The sequence below is a fragment of the Nicotiana attenuata genome, chromosome 5 (assembly GCF_001879085.1).
Source record: "Nicotiana attenuata strain UT chromosome 5, NIATTr2, whole genome shotgun sequence".
Classification (NCBI taxonomy): domain Eukaryota; kingdom Viridiplantae; phylum Streptophyta; class Magnoliopsida; order Solanales; family Solanaceae; genus Nicotiana; species Nicotiana attenuata.
In genome coordinates, this window is record NC_031993.1 from 37,403,043 (window position 1) to 37,424,545 (window position 21,503).

Below are 21,503 nucleotides of genomic sequence, written 5' to 3' on the forward strand. Positions count from 1 at the left end.
TCCGATCTTGCCGTTACGTGTTGTCGCAATCGACGTGTATTAGAGGGATTGTCAAGAGAATCGACTCAGGTATGTTAAGGCTATCCCTTCTTTCTTTTGGCATGATCTATACGACACAAATGAAATGAGTAAATGCAAAACTTCCATAAATGACTCTATTCATAGAAGTATTAGAGGTATCTATGTTCTTGAATTCCCATGTGTCCTATTATTTTATCATCTGTTCATAGGTCTCAGAAAAATACGTAAGTTGAGAAAGTTTACTTTATGATATTAATCAAAGGAAAAATGGTTTTATGACATTCCAAAAGATTTTATTGATCTATTTGTTATGCATTGCATTTATTTATACATGTACATTGACCCATGACCAGATGTCGTTATATACGCGTATATATCTATGTATATGTATATGGGATAAGGGAAAAGGTTATGGCGTTATATACGCACCACCACCTGAACAACTGGTATACGTTGATGATTTTGCCCACAGTGGCCAAGATGATATGATGGGATGCCCTCAGAGGCTTGATAATGTTACCTACGCATGACATGACATTCATACGCATATGCATGACACTATGAGTATTTTATGATTTATAGAGTTGTTCAGACTTACATGTCGAGTCTTTTACTCCATGTTTCTCTCATGTCTATTATTTACTGATTTTCATTCCTACATACTCGGTACATTATTTGTACTGACGTTCCTTTTGCTTAGGGACGCTGCGTTTCATGCCCAGAGGTCCCGATAGACAGGTCGAGAGCCCTCAAATAGGCTATCAGCTCAGCGGAAGATCTTGGTGCACTCCATTTGCTTCGGAGTTGCTTGTTTTGTTTAGTATGATTTAGACGTGTATTGATTGGTATGGCGGGACTCTATCCCGACCTTTATCAAAATTATGTACTCTTAGATGCTTGTAGACAAATTTCATGTATACAAATATTTGTATGGCCTTGTCGGCCTATGTTTTGAGTTTACAAATGATTATGTTGTCCTTATAGGCTCGTATGTCACGTATGTAAGTTTTTATATTAGGCTGGGTCGATCTATGTCGAGTATTTCCCCATGTTTTATTCCAGTTATCTCACGACAGCCTCTATGGATCATTTACCTATGATAGTATGAAACAAAAGATACATTACGTAGGTACTCGGTTGAGTAAGGTTCTGGGTGCCCGTTGTGGCCCATTGGTTTGGGTCGTGACATTTTCAACCTCTTTTTCCTTGTTTATTTCCTTCAGGGTTGGTTAGATTCTTACTTCTATCAACTCAGTTGACTCATCTACCTCAATCGATACTGGAATGAGAATCTCGATTGGTCGTTTTTCATGAGTAATTTCTTGCTCTAGATCAAGGTCTCTGCCATTTCTTAGACTAGCAGCCGTCAACTGCTTCGGGCCCTGCTCTTTCGGGTTAACATGTGTGTCCGCAGGTAATGTCCCTTGAGGACGATTGTTAAGGGTCATGGATATTTGCCCTAGTTGAATCTCAATGCTCTTGATAGTTGAGTCGTGTGATACTACCTTTTCTTGCATCTGGTGGACCTTTTCTTCCATTTTCCCGCTGGACCCAATGAGTTGTTGCAGCATTCCTTTAATTTCAAACAATCCATCATCTTGTCACACTATATGTTGTTGTTGAGGTTGTTGATAAGCTAGTTTTTGATTCTGCTGATTGTACCCTTGTTGCCTTTGATAAGGCACAACATGACCCTATGGTCCTGCAACTCCAGGATTATTATTATTATTTTTGTACTGCTGTTGTGGTAGCCTATATTGTTGATTCTGCTGTCCCCATATCTGACCACCTTGTCTCTGGCCTCTATAGTTGCCAACATAGTTCATATTCTCTTGATAGTTCTGATTGTCACTTTGACCACTCCACGAGCACACATATGGCTAATTAATGCATGGTGTGCATAAACCTCCATTTGTCGTGTCAACTATGTGCACCTGCTTCTGGCCTGACCCATCAATCTTTTTGGTTAGGTTACTCAATTGCGTCATCATCGTAGCCATATTCTCAACCATGCAGTTGTTTGGGTCTAGAGCTACTGAGTGAACTACAGGAGTGATCGTAGAGTCTTTTGTCTTCCATCCTGAGTTTTGAGCCATTTTATCAAGTAAGACCTTGCATTCCCTGAATGATTTGCTCAAAAATGCTCCACCTGCTGAAGCATCAAAACTGGCTTTCAAGCTATCTGCCAATCCCATGTAGAACCTTTGCCCCAACATCTGATCTAGAATGCCATGATGTGGACACTTAACCAGCATACCTTTGAACCTCTCCCACGTTTCTTGCAATGTTTTAGCTGGTTTCTGCCTGAAACTCAATATCTTATCAACTTGCTTGGCAGTCTTATTGGGTGGGTAGAACTTGTTCAAAAACTGCTTGACTAATTCCTCCCAAGTGGTAATGGAGTTTATGGGGAGCGAATTGAGCCAAGTTTGAGCCTCTCTCGTCACTGAGAATGGAAACAACAATAGCCTTATTGCTTCCGGTGTCACATTTGGTTGCCTTTGCGTGACACATACTGATAGGAAATTTTTCAGATGCTGCTAAGGATCTTCAATGTAAGACCCTGAGAATAGTCCCGTGTTCTACAATAAATGTAGCATGTTGTTTGTGATTTGAAATAATTCTGCTTGTATCTGAGGGGCTGCAATTGTGGTTGCCATATTTTCAGCAGTGGGTTGTGCCCAATCATACATGGCTGCTTCTGGCACAAGAGGTGCCACACCCTGGTTGTTCGGGTCATTTCCATTGTTTCTGTTGTTTGGGTTGTCTATTACGTCACCCATGTCTAGTTCGATTCGTCCTGTTGAAATCTGTTGTTGTTTGTCTTTCTTGTTTAATCGATTTAGTGCCTTGAAAGATTTCTCAGGATCCGGTAATGCTTTGTATAATTCACCAGTTCTTTAGGAGTTTCTAGGCATGCACCTGTAACTCACAAGACTACAAACGTTAGAGTTTCAATATAATTAATTTCAAGTCGAGAAAGCTGAATAAACTATGAAATTCTAACAATTCTTTTAGTCGTAATTAATAACACCGTTAATTCCCCGGCAACGGTACTAAAATTTGATCACACCCAACTATGCCTCCTAAGAGGTCTAGCGGTCGTTGTAAATATAATCCGGTTTACAAGTTCGGAGTCGAATCCCACAGAGAATTAACCTACTAATTACAACTACTCGACTCACACGAATTCAAGTAATCAACCTTCAGAAATATTAAATAACAATTTGAATGTTTACTAACTAGAGCAAAGTAAGTATAATGAAGAAATTTATAACTAACAAAGGAAAGGTTGTGGACAAGATTTGGAAAAGTCTAGGGTTATGATTTCCCATATTGTCGGAATCCTCCCCGCTACGTTTCCTATAAACTCGCCTAAGTATTCTCTACCGATCATGAGTACTTTGAGTGGCGTAATTCTCTTCCGAGTAACTACCACAATTTACTAGACGTATTCTTCCGAACTACGCTAGCTGGCTCTAAATCACCGCTCACCAGGATCGCACCAAGGTTTCGTTATTCCTAATCCCACCTTTAACTCCGTATTGATTCCTCACATACGTTAGGAGTGATGTTGTTCAACAACTACCTAAATATGTACTCTTTTCCAAGCAATATACACTAAATAGGCACAGTCGATTGAGATCTCTTCAATCAACCATAGTGTAAACGTAGTTGAACAAGTAGAGAATAAGCAAAGGCAAATCTATATTAAATGTATTTGAAAATCATCCTTCAATAGGTTCCATCAAACCCTTTATTAGAAGTTTAGCTACTCATAAATGTATCAACAATCGTCATAATGTTTAAATACATTAATCTACACAGTATAGAGAAGTAAGAAGGGAAACTCGTTTGCTTCTTGCTCCATCGTGTTCTCTAGCCATTTCTCTTCTCCAAAATAGTGTCCAACCCTTTTCCAACTCATTTGGGAAGTATTTATATGTTAGGGTCGATATTTCCTATTCCAAATCGGGGTTAGATACTAGTGACCCGCGATTTTTAATTACCGTGCTATAGACCTCACGAAGCTTGGTCTGTAGCGCGGTCAAGCTGGCTATAGGCCTCGCGAAGCCTGGTCTGTAGCGCGGTCCACCTGGCTATAGACCTTCCAAAGCCTGGTCTATAGTGCAGTCAACCTGGCTATAGACCTTGCGAAGACTGGTCTGTAGCACGCTCTGGGTACTTGATGCATTTGTGCTCTTTTCTAGCATTTTTGTCCTTTTTTTGTGCAACTCTCATTCAACACTTTTTACCGATGTTCCTACACATAAAACAACACAGTTTAGCTCGAATACCGTACAATTAATCACGAAACCAACAAAATATAGGACGAGTAATGTACTAAAAGTATGTCATTTTGGCCTAACATCAACGACCACCTCTAGCGGGATACTTGTCATAGCCCTGTGCGACCATGCAAAACAATCAATGCTAGTTTTGAGAAATTCAATAAATCTTGACCTGATCTCGGGGTTTAGTTCTATCCCCAAGTGATATTTCCTCTCTAGATACTTTTCGAACGAAGCCATTTGTTCGAGTTCTTCCATCGTGGACTTGGTCGCGTCCGTTTCTTCTGGTACTTGGAAATATCTTTGTACCTGGTGGGATTCTGACGGCTCCTCCCCTTTGTCATCTTCGTTCGGTTTGGAAGAAGGCATCGGTTCCTGTTATTGCTATGCCTCGTGGTCCTTCCCTTTACTGCTAGAAACCGATACAACATTCATCTTCCTTGCTGTCACTTGATCTCCTCTTATTTGTTTGATTCACTATGGAGTTGGAAATTTCAGAAGTTGGTGATATGTCGATGGTACGACCTTCATCTAATGTAGCCATAGTCTACCAAGAATTATGTTGTAGCCCATGTCGTCGTCCGCTACTTCAAATAAAGTAGTCTTCATGACCCCTTCGGCGTTCATGGGTAGCAAGATCTCCCCTCGGGTTGTCATACTTGCTAAGTTGAATATGACGAAGAGTTTTGTTGTCCAAATGATGCTTTCGGTTAGCTTGACTTGTTCTAGCACTCTCCATTAAATGATGTTGGCTTAACTTCCTAGGTCAGCCAAAGCACGTTTAATCTTGAAATCTAAAATGTTAAGAGTGAAGGTGATGCCTTCCTTGGCGACGTCCTTGAGTCTCTTGCTATGAGTCACCAATACCTTTGTATTTTTTGCTGCCAAGAAGGTTACACCGTTGATTTCGTTCCCCCTAAAGTCATGTTGATGGTTAGTCGAGGAGGGTCTTCCCCTACCTTCGAGGGCTCTGTGTTGTCTCGGCTGCAGCCATAATTCTTCTTAGCCCGGTCACTTAAGAATTCCCTGAGATGGTCATTTTTCAACAGCGTTGCTACCTCCTCACACAGATGTCGGCAGTACTCCGCAGCCCAATGGCCATTAGTCTAATGATATTCACACCATAAATTAGGATCCCTATGGCTGGAACCGAATCTCATTGGCCTCGGGAACCACGCTTCCTTGATGTTCCTCATTGCCGATACCAGCTACACTATGCTGACATTGAAATTATACTCTGACAGCCTGAGATAAGGGGAATCCTGGGAACCTGATACCTCTTTATCCTGCAATGACCTATTACTCCTACCACGGTCGGGGGCGAACCTATCCGCTGACCAGAACCCTCTCCTGCCGTATACTCGGCCCTTGGAAGATCACCGATCCGCATCAAAATCATCTTTTGATTTATCCCCGTTCTTTTCTCGATCCCAACCCTTAGTTGATGCCGGGAACCCGACCTGATCATCTTCTATCCTTATCTTTGATTTATAACGGTTATGGACATCTGCCCACGTAGTTGCTTGGAACTCGATCATGCTTTCTTTCAATTTCTGGGAGGCGGCGGAGCTACTCGGGTTCAACCCTTTATCAAATGCCTCAACTGCCCATTCATCTAGCACGACCAATAACAACATCCTTTCTTTCTGGAACCTGATCACGAACTCGCGCAGCAATTCAGACTCTCCTTACAAAAATTTGAATATGAATGCTTTCCGTGTCTGGACCTTCTTGGCCCCGGAATGGGCCTTGATAAAAGAATCTGCGAGCATTTCAAATGAATCAATTTAGTGTTCGGGTAAGAGCGAATACCATGTCAAGGCCCCCCTCATGAGGGTTTTCCCGAATTTCTTCAGCAGGATCGACTCAATCTCATGTTGAGCCAAGTCGTTTTCTTTCACCACTGTTGTATAAGTTGTGATGTGCTCCTGATGGTCCGAAGTCCTATCATACTTCGGTATGTCTGGCATTTTGAACCGTTTCGGGATCAATTCTGGAGCTGCGCTCGGTTTGAATGGCAATTGGGTGTACTTCATCCCGTCCGGGCCCTTCAACACTGATAGTGTGCCCGGAATTTGGTCCATTTGAGCGTGGAACTCTTTCGCATTCTGATCCATCCGCTCTTTCATTTCCTCATGAACCGCATAAGCTCGATTTTGAAGGGATCATTGTCGTTTCGTTACCGGACCCGTTGCCGATCCCTCGGCTCCATCGAAGCCGACCTCACCACTCGGGGTGTTGTTATTAACTATTTGAGCTATTTGATTTGCGGTAGCACCGGGAGGAACATAACCTCTTCCATTCGTGTTGTTGGAAGCACCCGACAACGCATGCTTCAGTTCTGTCATGGCTTGGTTTTGCCTTAAGAGATGGCCTATGATGGCCTTTTACAGCTCCCTCACGATCCTTACTGTTTCCGCAACATGCTCGTCCTCAGCATCATCAAGAGTTATCTCCCGTACATGTCGGGGATATCGCCCACCATGGACCGGAGTTTCTACATCCTCCTCGTTGCGGGTGTCACTTATCGAATCCTCGTGTTGAGGTAGATTTTCTTGCGCCTCAACGTGGTGTGTGATGTTGACATCGTTAGCTGCCATTGTTTTTACGAATTTTGCTATGAAACAAAGAATCAAACAAGTTAGTAATAGATGCAAGGATCAATTCAATTACATAGTTGTCTAAGCCCCACAGTGGGCGCGAAACTGTTTACCCGTAAAACGGTATAGTTGAATTTATAGCGTGGTTTATAGACAAGCGAATCGATTTGATCCCAAAATGATAAATAAATTAAATGAAAAGTACATGACTTAGTGTTGAAATCGAAATAAACAGCAAGTAGCCTGATTCCGGGAGTAGGGCTTCCGAAGACAATGATAAGAGTCGTGTTAGACAAAAGTAAAGTGTTATTTAGCTCGAGAATAATGTGTAGCATAAGTTTTGCCAGAGATTTCGTGTGTTACAATGGTTGTTGAAGCTACTATTTATAGCTATACCTAGGAAACAAGGCCCTAAGATCAAGCCACTCTTAAATGACAATAATAGGGGTCATTGATGAATATGTAACGGCAGGCCATGAATGCCATTATTCTCTGCGACGGCTGTATATTCAATACTGAGGAATATTCTTCACTAAATGTCATCTGGTGACAAATATTCGATTGCTTCCGTTGACTGTGTTCCCCTCAAGATCTACCCGGTACCAACTGAAGTTGTTGTCCTCGGTCTTGATTTTTACTCGCTTCATCTTCCGTCTACCTCCGGTTCCACGTGTCACGCTATCATTCATGCATTTAGTATAAACCGATTTTACCGTATACAAAAATTAAAATTAAAATCCAGTTAATAACACTTGATGTCATTGTCCTAAAATCTAAAATTTAATTATAAAATTCAAATCCTAGATCCATTTCAAATTTTTATGCTTCCAAAATCTCTGAGACAAACGTATAGGAGGAATTACGAAATGTTTTATGGAAGTAGACTCCATCCTTTTATATATAGCTTGCTGGTTATCAAGCTTGTTATGTTCCCTGTAACTATTCTCAATGAATCTCCGAGCTTGCAGAGAAGTGGTCTACAGTTAGGAAAATGTTCGAATAATGTGAATTCCCATTAGATTAGATTAATTACTGATGATAGGCCATAATTACATATTTTAGTCGCTTATTACACTCTAATTTACTGCACTTTAGTTGAGTTTGCGCTTTAATCGCTAGTATTTTGCACTAACGGTGTGTTTTATGCCTTGTAGGAGTGATTTCGAGCTATATAGATGTTATGGAATGAATTCAAGTGATTTGGAGCTTTGAAGTCTAAGTAAAAGCCCAAGGAATTAAGCCGGGATCGTATTCGGGGGTCAAATTTGATAATTAAGTACGAACGAAGACTCGAGGAGGCATATTGCGCACTGTCTAGTAAAATAGACATAACTTTTTGCTCAAAACTCCATTTGGACTCCACAATATATGGTTGGAAAGCTAACGCAAAGGGCTACCACTTTCATGTTTTATGTTTTTCCAAATTCCAAACGGAACAGGGCGTAACCGCGGTAGGACCGCGGCAGAACACTGCTGCAGATTCTGAAGGCCACTCTGGCCGCGCTCTGGGCGTAACCGCGGTAGGACCGCGGCAGGACGCGTAAAATTCAGGGACCAAAGTGCAAAACACGGGATTTTAAGCCCTAAACCCTATATTAAACGAAGGAAGCTGGCCAAGAAAAGAGATGAATGATTTTTGGAAGTGAAAAAACATTAGAAGGAAGGGCAAGAGGCAAGGAGGATCATTGGGCATCGATCTTTAATCTTCTTCTTTGTTCTTTTACCTTTGAATATGAATTCTTTTGTGATTTTTGTTATTTTCATGAGTAGCTAACTTTTCTAATCTATGGTTTTGGTNGAAGTTGTAGGTTCAGATGTAAAAGAGGGAGTGCTGGAAATTTTTTCAAAGAAGGCAAGATGCTCAAAGCCATCAACAACACTGTGATTACTCTCATACCAAAAAGCCCTCATGCTGAAGCAGTTGGAGACTACAGACCTATAGCTTGTTGCAACACAATCTATAAGGTGATTTCAAAAATGCTATGCAATAGGCTCAGGAAAGTCCTACCTGGGCTTATATCCCCTAATCAAAGTGCCTTTGCGGAAGGCAGGAATATTTTTCATAACATATTGATCTGCCAAGACTTGGTGAGATTGTACAAAAGGAAGAATACAACCAAGAGTTGTTTGATCAAAGTAGACCTAAGAAAGGCATATGATACTGTGGAGTGGGGGTTTATGGAAGAAATGATGCATTCATTGAATTTCCCTCATAAGTTTATAAAGTGGATAATGGCTTGCATCACAACTACACAGTACACAATTGCAGTCAATGGAGAATGTTTACAAATCAAGCATAGTTAGTTTTCAGCTGTTTATTTATTTTCAATCTTGTCTTCTTGGTGATATTAAACAGATACAGCTAAGCCTTAGTTCTCTGTGGGATTCGACTTCGGACTTTTAGACCGAATTATATTTACAGCGACCGCTTATCCTTTTTAGGACTAAAGTTGGGCGTGATCAATTACCTCTTTGAAGCCTACTAGAATTTCCAAAAACGTCAGTCCCTGGTGACGAACTATTTTAAGTTCGTGCAGTAAGGCGAAGCAACTCTGGCATGATGTTCGATGCAGTGGAGATGGGTTTTGCAAGTTGCCTATGGAGACAGCATATTTAGCTTGAATAAGCCGTTCTAGTTGGATGCTACATTAATTGCAAATAGTCAAGATTTCAGAAACTACGATGACAAGTCCTAATTTGAATTTTGAATCTCAATTCTCATCAATATATAGTACTTTGTATCACTGTTTTAAAAAGGCATTTTTGGGCCGAGGCGCACCAAAATGTCCCTAGGCGATGATGTAGGGCGAAAGTTTCAAGAGGCGTACGCCTTGCAATTCGGGGTATACGCCCGGGCTTTTAAGGTGCATTTTTGTAGTGAGACGTAAGCTCCAGCAATTTTTTCAAATTAAAATGAAATTTGCCGAATAAGTCATTCATATACTACCCAATTTTATAAAGTCAACTTATAATTACTCAAAAGTTATAAAAAGGAACTGAAATATAAAATTTAAAAGCCAAGACCTTTTTTTTATAGATAGAAGCCCTAATTTATGGTCTTTCCAATTCATTATCTTCTCCGCTAGTCTGCTACTATCTCCCAAAAGGAACAAATAGTCAATTTTTTTTTTTTTTTTTTTTTTTTTTTTTTTTTTTTTTTGCAAATACAAAAAGAACTCCACTCTCCTTCATATCAGCAAGTTCAAAGTTCAAATAGCTTGGTTAGTCATACTTTTTATTCTTTTATGTAGAAAACTTTATTCTTTTCAACTCAAGTTACTTGTGCTTGTATGTAGCGTATAATAAATTATTTTGACTAGTTTTTTGTTGGGATAGAGCACAACTATATATATTTTTCACATATTTATAGTTTTCTTCAATTTTTATGTAATTTTATCTATTTATATATATTTACTGTAATTATATTATTTTATAAAATATTAAAAATTAAATACCGATAGGGCTTATGTCCCGTGCCTCGGGACTTATGCCTCGCTGAAGCATATATAAAATACCCACGCCTTTTAAAACACTTGCTTGGTATAAGAAGGTAACATATTGTCCTATTTTGGTGTCATTTTTAACACACAATACGCATGCTCACACCCTAATCTATATATGTGTGGAACCTTCGCCAAATGCCTATTCAAAAGGCTAAACTAACCTTTGACCAAACGCGCTTGCATCTGCGCATTTACCAAGCAGTAGGCAGTTGACAATTTCTCCTTCCAGAAAAGCTCAAGCTCCCTTCCTCATCAAAACCCAACTTTTTCTTTACTCTCTCTCTAAATATCTCTCTCTCTGCCTTTATCCCCTCAATTTCATGCATGTCTTTTGATTTAGAAAGCTAAACAAGTAACCCTATATATCTATTCCTTTCAAGTCAAGCAAGAATACAATTCATCCAAAAAAAGCAACACAGAAAGAAGAAAAAGAAATTTAAAAATCCTATCTTTTGATCTAATTTCATTCAGACTTACCTCATTTTGCTAAAAAAACAATCAATTCGAGGAGTCTCAGAAATTCACCTTTGATATCTCTTGTATTGATTCTTCATGGATATGGTGTCGTATGCTCACAGAGATGCAACGGCACAGAGTCTATCAAGAACTAAGTACCACGAGAAAAGCACGACGAACAACTTACACGAAAAACCAAAAATTCCCTTTTTACCCTCCTCCTACTCCGACGATGAATTTCCCTACCCGTTTGGCGAATTGGATGTGGACTTGACGGAATCGGAGCTCCGGGAAACCGCGTACGAGATCCTGGTTGGAGCTTGCCGTAGCTCCACCTCCGGCAGGCCGTTGAAGTTTGTTTCCAGTTCTGAGAGATCGTCGTCGTCGATGATGTCATTGTCGCCGTCGTTTCAGAGGTCGGTGACGTCGACGGCGGCGAGTAAGGTGAAGAAGGCGCTTGGACTGAAGTCGAGGAAGAAGAATTCGGACTCAGTAGTGAGTGGGAATAAAAAGGGTTCTACGACTGTGGGTGAGTTGATGAGGGTCCAAATGAGGGTTTCGGAGACCACTGATTCTAGGGTCCGACGAGCCTTCTTAAGAGTAGCTGCTGGCCAGGTTTTTGTTCATCTTTTCTTTGCTGATAAAATTTTATTTGACACACTTTCCTTCTTATAATATGTTTAGAAAAGAATGACACACTTCTACGGAAACAATTAACTTTACACTTTCAGTTTTACCCTTAATGAAACTTTTAATTAATTGAGCACCCTAGGACTTATGGTTCACCAAAGCCGGATGTGTGGTAGGCACACGATAGAATGCTAAGCCTAGTATTTAAGTGGAGAAAGGAAGATGAGGGGGCCAATTGTCCATGGAGTTCCAAGGCTGGAAACTTCTTGGTTAACAGCAAAGGAATAAAAGGATTAATTTGCAGCAACTGAACTGTATGCGTGATTTCAGATTGTAAGCAGGTCCTTCTTGATAGAATTGATGTTCTTTTGTCCATCGTTTCCAGTATAATCACATGACGGCAAGATTTTTTTTAATTTTTTTTTAATCACTAATATATCCGTTTAAAAGATGGCCAACAAGTTTATTGATGTCTTTCAGAAACCACATTTTTGGTTTCCTTGGTTATAATTGATAGGTTAAGAATAACAGAACGAATGATTCTTATGGGCAGTACGATGAGTATGTGTAGTGTTTGACAAAAAGGCAGTAAAGAAAATGCAAGAAGAGTCTTAAAAAGGGGTTTTCATTGACAAAAGATAGAAATTAAACTAATTCCTTATATATTAGTACTAAGGAGAAGTGTACTGATCCAATCATAAATCAATACCCTAGTACTATTCCCCAACGGATAAAAAGCTGGCAAGACACTTATCATTCTAAAGGGCTAGGCCATACTTTTTTAGGCAAGCATAATAGCTAAAAACCTAAGGGGCTAAACTGATAATATGAAACTATTCTTATTTCTGGATTTGGGCCCAACTCCATTGACCTTTCTTTTCATCTTCTTCATTCATTTCAAGCTGAGCGGATAGTCCGTTCCGCTACTTCCCGTTCCCTTTGAGAATGTCGACAATCATGGTTGAAATTTTGGAAATTGAGAAGTGAGGAAGGAATAATCCTCCCAAGTAGCATCCTCCGAAGCTAAGTTGGTCCACTGAACCAGCACTTGGGTCACCACCCGAGCTCCCGGCTCGGCACAAAAGTTGACCATCTGGTTTGCTCAAGGGCGAATCTTTTGCTGGAAAAACATTTGGCCCAAGCTTCTTTTTCAGTTAGGACACGTAAAAGACCAGATGAATTTGGGATTCACTGGGAAGCTGGAGCTCATATGCCAGTGGACTAATCTTCTTGACTACATGGTAAGGTCCATAGAATTTAGAGGCTAATTTCAGATTCTTCGTTAATGCAACTGATGTTTGCCTGTAGGGCTGTAGTTTGATGAAAACCATATCCCCTACCTCAAAAACCCTCTCATTCCTTTAACTATCTGCATATTGTTTCATTCGAAGCTGAGCCTTGACCAGATTCTCCTTCAATTGCTTGTTCACCATTTGTCTTTGCTTTAGCATTTGATCAACTGTTCCCACGTTAATTGTGTGGCTGAGGAGGTTCATATCCATAGAGAGCCTGAAATATGGTCATACCAGTTGCCAATTGAAAATTGGAATTACACCAAAATTCTGTTTGGCCTGTCATGCACCTTAGATAGGACTCAAGGCATCTGTTTAATCTCTTTGTTTGCCCATCCGTTTAGGGGTGATATGCTGAACTTAATTTGAGTTGTACCTGCATGCTTTTAAAAAGCTCTTGCCATAAGAAATTACAAAAAGGGTATCTTTGTCCAACACTATAAAGCATGGCATTACATGTTGTTTGCACACAAAATCTAGGAAGGCTTGAGCTAGTTGAGTAGCATTGTAAGGATGAGACAAAGCTATGAAGTGAGCCTACTTAGTATATCAGTCTACCACCAACAAAGTAACATCTTTTTCTTGCGACTTTGGTAGACCCTCAATGATGTCCATGGATATGTGCTCCCAAGCCCTCCTGGAAATGGTAATGGCTGCAAAAATCGGGGGTAAGCCTCATTTTCATCTTTGTTTCTTTGACAAATTTCGCATTCTTGTACAACGGTCTTCACTTCCTTAAATCATTTTTGGCCAATAAAAAATGGATTTTAACTTTTGATATGTTGCATGTATTCCTAAATGTCCTCCCCAGGTTGATGAATGCATGTCGTAAACCAGTTTGTTCCTGAGGTTCTTCTAATTTCCAATCAAAACCTTCCCTTGAAAACTCAGCAATCCCAACTGGAATGTGACTTCAGCTACTGCTTTTGGATCTATAGATAGCTTGGTGATTAGTTTCTGGCCTCACTATCTCCTTCGTAGCTTTCATGGACTTCCTAGGCCCATTTGGGGTGGGTCACACTAAGACCCAAACATTCTAAGTCTGATTGAACCACTTTGGTTCCTCCCCCTTCGAACAATGCATCAACTATAATGTTTCTTTCCCCTGCCTATAATGTATTTCATAACTGAATCCCATCAATTTCGTTACCCATTGTGTTGTAATGATGTGTGATACGTTGGTCTCTTAGGAATTTTAGACTTAAATAGTTTGTCTGGATCTCAAAGTGGTTGGGCGGGAGATATAGTGTCCATTTCTCAACAGCCAGAAGAAGAGCTATGAGCTCTTACTCATATGTTGACACCAAGTGCTTTGGGCTCAAGGCTTGGCTCAAAAAAGCGATGAGCCTATTGTGCTGAGAAAGCACTGCCCCGACGCCTAGTCGATTGGCGTCTACTTCAACAACAAATAGCTCCGTAAAATTTGGCAGAGCTAATACTGATGCTTGAGTCATGGCCCAGCCTTAGTAGCAGCATCGTTCCACACGAAACCTCCCTTTTCAATAAGAATGTTAAGGTCTTGCTAATCACAGTTTAATTTTAAATGAAGCGTCGTAATAACCTGTTAAGCCAGGGAACCCTCGTAGACCCTTAATGCAAACAGGTTTAGACCACTTTGAGCGCTTAGCAAACAACTGATGCTCTATTAACAACTTAAAACCATGCTATGTGTTCTAGATGTTCTCCTAATGAAGCACTGTAGACCAAGATATCGTCAAAAAAGGACCAAAACAAACTTTCTTAAATATGGGCCAAAAATGTGGTGCATTAGGGCCTGAAAGGTAGCTAGTGCCTTTGTAAGCCCAAACGGCATAACAGTGTACTCCCACCGCCCATGATGCGCCTTAAAAGCTGTTTTGTGTTCATGAACCGCCTTCATCCTTATTTGATGATACCCCGATCTTAGGTCCAATTTAGAATAAATTTGAGCTCAATTTAGCTTATCAAGCAAGTCTTCCATCACGGGAATCGTGTACTTGTTTTTAATTGTGGTATCTTTGAGCCTCCTATAGTTATACACATCCTCCAAGATGAATCCTTCTTTTTAACGAGGAAACTGGAGATGCAAAGGGAGATGAAGTTACCGTCCCTGCTTCCCGCATTTCACGGATACTCTTTTCTATATGTCTTTCTGCTCGTGTGACCGACCTTAGCTCAGTTGGTAGAGCGGAGGACTTTAGATCCTTAGGTCACTGGTTCAAATCCGGTAGGTCGGACTTCTTGTCTTTCGGAAACAACCTCTGTACCTTCATATGGTAGGGGTAAGGTCTGCGTACAAACTACCCTCCCCAGGCCCCACTTGTGGGATTTCACTGGGTTTTTTGTTGTTGTTGTTGTTGTTGTTGTTGTTGTTGTCTTTCCCTCGTGTGAATACCTATAGGGTCTTTGATTAACAGGTTTAGAACCTGGTAATAGCTCAATTGCATGATCACATGTTTTTTCCGGGGGTAAAGTGGTTGGTTCACTAAACACCAAATTAAACTCCTTCAAGATTTTTCCACTTGGGCTGGAATTTGCTCACTGTTGGCCCCTCTCCTGATCCCAGTTGACAAGTTTGGGCCACCCAATTACATTTGCCTTGGCACAATAAACCTGCAATCAGCTTGGTATCGTTATGGCCCAATCCAATTGAATCATGATAACTTATCAAGGTTACCATTCTTGTGCCTCTCATGAAAGTGACACTACGGGGCCTGGTATGCAAGATTATAGGTGCCATGGATTGGTTGAAAAATGGGATTCATTGAAAATGTGTTGCTAAGTGAGTTTGATACACATTTATAGATAAAAAAATACTGGAATGTTCTTTAAACTGCACCTTAATCGTTAGATTGTTTCTTGTACTTTCCAGCTTGGAAGACGTCTCGAGTCAATGGTTCTACCACTGGAGCTCTTGCAACAGTTCAAAACCTCAGATTTTCCAAATCCGCATGAATATGAAGTATGGCAGAGGAGAAACTTGAAACTACTTGAGGCTGGACTTGTCTTGCATCCGTACTTGCCTCTGGATGAGACAGACACACGTCCTAGACAGCTTCAGCATATTATACATGGGGCTCTGGTAAAACCCATGGATACGGGGAAGCACAGTGAATCAATGCAAGTACTCAGGAATCTTGCGACATCCCTTGCTTGCAGATCATTTGATGGGTCGAGTCCCGAGATATGCCATTGGGCAGATGGCACTCCATTGAATATCCGACTCTACCAAATATTGCTTGAAGCTTGTTTTGATGTGAACGATCAGACCTCTGTTATTGAAGAAATTGATGAGGTCTTAGAAATCATAAAAAAGACTTGGGTAATACTTGATATAGACCAGATATTCCATAATATTTGCTTTTCATGGGTTTTATTTCATCGATATGTTTCAACCAGCCAAGTTGAAAACGACCTGCTATTTGCCGCTGATAATCTGTTATCGGAGGTAGCAAATGATGCCAAGGCAGTAAAACACCCAAGTTGCTCTCAGACCTTGAGTTCTCTGCTTGGCTTGATCCTAGGTTGGGCTGAGAAAAGGCTGCTTGCATACCATGACAGCTTTTACAGGGACAATGTTGATATCATGCAAAGTCTTCTCTCTATGGGTTTATCAGCTACCAAAATTTTGGTCGAACACAATTCGAGCAACTATCAGAAGAAGAAGAAAGAGGTTGATGTTGAATTTAGCAGCGTTGATACTTACATCAGGGCTTCGATGCTCAGCGCCTTTTCTCAGGCAAGTTGGTCTTTGCAGTTTACTTAACCTCACCATGTAGTACAAACATCATATTAAGAACTCCAATTTGCATTACTAATTTAAGGGGGAGTTCAGTGTTTTCCTGCCCTTTTTCTCAGGAATCTAGAATGACGCCGTTGGTACTTTATCTATATTTCTCATCTCAGATACCCCCTGACTTGAAGCGAGAGTTTTTTCCACTCTCAGAGAAAGTAGTTCCTGGTAGTGTAGAGCTTCATAAGGATACTGATAATCTACTTTTACGTGCTGAATGTATTTCACTCTCCTTCTCACAGATTGCAAATTAAAACTATCTTCTGCCCCTGAAATGCATTTGAATCTTTCTAGCTTTAGTTTTCCCTGGCATTTTCGAACTTTTCCCATTTATTTCTGGAGTTTATTTAATCCTTCTAACTTTCATGATTTGGTCCAAGTTAATTCTTGCTCCATTGATGGAAAAAGTGACTTACTCTGCCTACTCTGCCTAAAGACAGGAAAAGGAGAGGTTGATATCAAGCAGAAAGTCCTCTAAAAAACAGCAGAATTCACTTCCCATCCTTTCTATCCTGGCCCAAAATGTTACTGATCTGGCTTTCAATGAGAAGGAAATATATAGTGCTGTTCTGAAGAGATGGCACCCTATTGCAACTGGTGTAGCTGTTGCTGCACTTCATGCTTGCTATGGAAGTGAGCTGAAGAAATTTGTTTCGGGGATAAGTGAGTTGACTCCGGATGCTCTACAGGTGTTGATAGCAGCTGACAAGCTGGAGAAAGATCTTGTACAGATGGCTGTTGCGGACGCTGTTGACAGTGAAGATGGAGGAAAGTCATTAATTAAAGAGATGACTCCTTATGAAGCTGAAGCTGTGATAGCAAACCTGGTCAAATCATGGATAAGGACTAGAATAGACAGACTTAAGGAATGGGTCAACAGGAATCTGCAACAAGAGGTGTGTTTCCTTCTCTTGTTTCTTTATTTTAGTGATCAGTTGCTGGCTTGTACTAATGTCTGGTGCCATGGACCATCACCATTGTGCTAAACACTCTATCATCATATTCGGCATTAAGAAGCTGAAGGATTTGGGATTACGTTGTTGAAAATATTTCTTTCAGATTGTGAAATTCTTTTCCTGTAATTCCCTAATGTTTTGACACTACCCCTTGAGTGATAGCACAAAAGGGAAGAGGGCGAGCCTGTTTCCTTCAACAAAAGTATAGCATTCAACTGTCAAGTCTACCCAGTATTATACACCTAATCTGTAATTTGTGTCTTATCTGCTAGTCTTAGATTTTCCTTCACTCAATTGGTATGCCTGGAAGCTGCCTCCCAATCCTAAAGGGAGAAAATTAATGGGATCTGTCTCATCTTTGTTTTTGGCTCTCATTCCCCCACCCCCACCTCCTGGGATCTAATGGCATCGATTAGCGAATATTTTTGTAAGACCTCTTCATGGTATTGTTAATTGGAGAGGTTTAAAGTGTGATACTTCTTTTGTCGAACAACACTTGTTAATCACACAAACTCTTTTTGAGCTTGAAATGTGTGGAGGTGATAGTGCTGTTGCTTCCTTTATATGTTGACTTCTTTAATGATGTCTGACCTAAATCTTTACATTGACTACTTGAATCATCTGAAATTGAAGGGCAGCCCGGTGCACAAGGCATCCTGCTTTCAAGTAGGGTCCGAGGAACGCGGGATACCTTGTGCACCGGGCTGCCTTTTATTTCAGATGATTCAAGTAGTCAATGCAAAGATTTAGGCCCGACATCATTAAAGAAGTCAACGTATAAAGGAAGAAACATCGCCTGAATTTGGAAAAGGAAAATGAATATGGTCTGCCCGCGCTGCTTGGTCATGCTGTATACAAACCTTAAACACACAGCTAAGTAGTACAACATCACCTGACCTTTTGCCTTCTTTTGTAGGTCTGGAACCCTCATGCAAATAAAGAGCGATTTGCTCCCTCTGGAGTGGAGGTCCTACGCAGCATAGATGAGACTTTCGAAGCATTTTTTTTGTTACCAATACCTATGCATCCAGCTTTGCTTCCAGAGTTAATGAATGGCCTTGATGGTTGCCTTCAGAACTACATATTGGAGGCTATATCTGGCTGTGGTAAATATTAATTTGGCTTCAAAGTATAAAATGGTGTAACAGTTACGTTATAGACCATTAATATCTGGTGTGGTTGCAGGATGCCGAAGTACCTTTGTTCCAACTATGCCTGCTTTGACTAGATGCTCAGCTGGGTCAAAGTTTAGTGTGTTCAGGAAGAAAGAGAGGCCGGCTATGGTTTTGCTTAAGAAATCTCATAATGGGACCACTAATGGAGATGATTCTTTCAGTATACCTCAGTTGTGTGTCCGTATTAATACTTTGCACTGCATACGAAAAGAATTAGATGTGCTAGAGAAAAGGACAATTTCCCAACTGAGGGATAATATACGTGTTCATGATGATAATCTTGTTAATGTGTTGGGCAAAGGTTTTGAGCTGTCAGCAGCTGCTTGTCTGGAAGGGATTCAGCAGCTTTCTGAGGCAATTGCATATAGAGTCATCTTCCATGAGTTGAGTCATGTCTTCTGGGATTACCTGTATGTAGGGGATGTTTCATCATCCCGAATTGAACCTTTCCTACAGGAGCTGGAGGAAATCCTTGAGATCATATCAGCAACAGTTCATGACAGGGTCCGGACACGTGTAATCACTAAAGTAATGAAAGCCTCTTTTGATGGATTCCTGTTTGTTTTGCTGGCCGGAGGACCTTCTCGTTCTTTTTTACTGGCTGATGCTGCAATTATTGATGAAGATTTGAAGTTCCTAATGGATCTATTCTGGTCGGATGGGGATGGATTGCCAGCTGACCTTATAGACAAGTTTTCAACTACTTTGAAAGGCATTCTTCCTCTTTTCCACACTGATACTGCTATTCTAATTGAGCAATTTGAGCATGCAGTTCAAGATAATTTTGCCCCGTCAGCTAAATCCAGACTTCCCTTGCCTCCTACATCAGGTAACTGGAGTCCTACCGAGCCCAGCACCATTATGCGCGTTCTGTGTTATCGAAATGATAAAATGGCAACTAAGTTTCTAAAGAAGAACTACAACTTCCCCAAGAAACTGTAACTGTTCACTTGGTTGGAAAATGAGTGAGGTGATATTAGCTAACTGTAACACTGGATCTTGGATTAGGTTGTTCATATTAGGAAGCTGCGTGATTATTTTGTACAGAATACTTGTGATTTATTGAGGGCATATAACTTGACTGTGAGTAAGTTGACAGAGGATAACGTCAGTTTATAAAGTGAGATCTTGAGGATTACTGTCGAGGAGTGAAAGCATATCGTGTCTGAAAATGTGGTACAAAGTTTATCTTATAGACGACTACGTTACCAGCTGAATGGATGTCATTCTTGTTCCAAACCTTCTATGTACCTTTCTAGATGTTCTTTCTCCCTGATAGGTACCTAATGTTTTTTGGATTTGTAGCTGTATTTTCTTTCTTTGGTGTTTTATTATGTATTCCGAAAAGAAAGGTTTCATGAGCTTTTACCTATGGAAGTTTAGAGAAACAGTTTTGTTTTGTTCCTGAGATATGCTTAACTGCTTGAAGTGGGTTGTGTGTTTAACCATGTATGTTTTTTTACTTGAAAACTTGCATTGCCAAAATGACGTTCCCAATTTTAGTAGGGCGAACAATGCTGCAAAAGTTTTTGGAAGTTCCTGCAAGTGGCCCACTCTTTTGCATTCCACTTGAGATTCCACTAGACGAACCAAATATGTGACTTGATCTACACTTGATGTTAACAAATTTCAGAGTTCCACTAGACCATAGCTGCTAGGAACAAAAGATGTGACTTGATCAAAAGTGCATGTTGATTCCAGATTCTATGCTACTCTTGTAAAATTATACTCTGGATCCTTATTTTGCATTTTTACATGTAAAATTATGCTCTGGATGCTTACTTTGCATTTTTAGATGTGATACATCATAGTTCATATCGCGTGGCTTCATTGAACACGCCGTCTTGTGATATATGGGATTTATTTGTTAATAAGCATATCATACTTATAGTTGATTGATTATTATAAGTAGCGGAAGCAATCCCAATATCAAAATTACATGTAATCTAGACTACTAGACAACGGAGTTTTACGGGTTACATCTCGAAGCGAGAACACAATTTTTCAGTCAAGTGAGCCTTCAATTCTACATCGTCTCAATGGAATCTCCCCCACCCACATGATCACGATTCTCGAAGGTTCCACGGTGATCTACTGTGTTACCCAAATAATATCTGGAAATAGCAATTTCGTGTGGGCAAAATTCTCTAGGAAAGGAGGCCTAAGATTTGGTCACCCTTTCTTTCCTAACTCTAGGTGGAAAACCTTGTGTATTTATAACACAGGTTTTAAGGGTTAAAACCTTTTTTCAAAACTTGTCAAGTTTTCTTTTCCACCAAGAAAAGAATTCCTTTATTTCCTATTATTTAGGTACAACAGGGACCATAAAATTTAATGCTTCTAATTATGGAATTAATTTTTAATTTTCGAAATTAAAATCCACCATAATAAATTAGGAATTATTCCACTATTAATTCGTAATTGCACTCGTTATTAAATTTTGAAATTCACCCATTAAATCTTATTCAACTCCCGATTTTAAGATTCATATACTAATTAATTAAATTAAATTACTGACAATTAATTTATTGATTATTTCTTTTAGACTTTCGCTTAACTTATTTCATGTATCGGATACAAAATTCATCGGCCGTGTTTACACATGAAAACTTATAAGCTTTCATAAAGGTGTATCATCAATCTCTAATCAGTGACATGAATTCCGTCAACTAACTATTACTTCGCCAATGTAAATTATTATTATCCAATTAATTAGGCAAATTGACCCACAAAAGAATCTCGCTTTTTAAAAAATAAAAATAAAAATAATATACACAACTGATATTAATTATATCAAGATTAAGAG

At 40.0% G+C, this 21,503-nt stretch overlaps 1 protein-coding gene across 4 annotated transcripts; it reads left to right on the top strand.

The window, feature by feature from the left end:
* LOC109225657 lies at nt 10,558–20,142 on the top strand. Of its 4 annotated transcripts, none has more exons than XM_019390405.1 (6): nt 11,402–11,487; nt 13,392–13,462; nt 15,646–16,512; nt 17,007–17,462; nt 18,439–18,628; nt 18,708–20,142. In XM_019390405.1, exons 3-6 carry the CDS (start codon nt 15,667–15,669, stop codon nt 19,637–19,639), a joined length of 2,424 nt encoding a protein of 807 aa, XP_019245950.1. In that variant the 5' UTR covers nt 11,402–11,487; nt 13,392–13,462; nt 15,646–15,666; the 3' UTR covers nt 19,640–20,142. The 4 variants fall into 4 exon arrangements, with proteins under 4 accessions (XP_019245949.1, XP_019245950.1, XP_019245951.1 ...); XM_019390406.1 differs by lacking the exon at nt 11,402–11,487 and adding an exon at nt 11,503–12,743; XM_019390404.1 differs by lacking the exon at nt 13,392–13,462 and having other exon boundaries at nt 10,558–11,487.

What these genes read in the sequence shown, in the direction of transcription:
- LOC109225657 (XM_019390404.1), top strand. Translation starts at nt 10,969, where the DNA reads ATGGATATGGTGTCGTATGCTCACAGAGATGCAACGGCACAGAGTCTA. An exon ending in TGCTCAGCGCCTTTTCTCAG is followed by an intron (nt 16,513 to 17,006) that starts GCAAGTTGGTCT and finishes GCCTAAAGACAG; the next exon opens with GAAAAGGAGAGGTTGATATC. An exon ending in ACAGGAATCTGCAACAAGAG is followed by an intron (nt 17,463 to 18,438) that starts GTGTGTTTCCTT and finishes CTTCTTTTGTAG; the next exon opens with GTCTGGAACCCTCATGCAAA.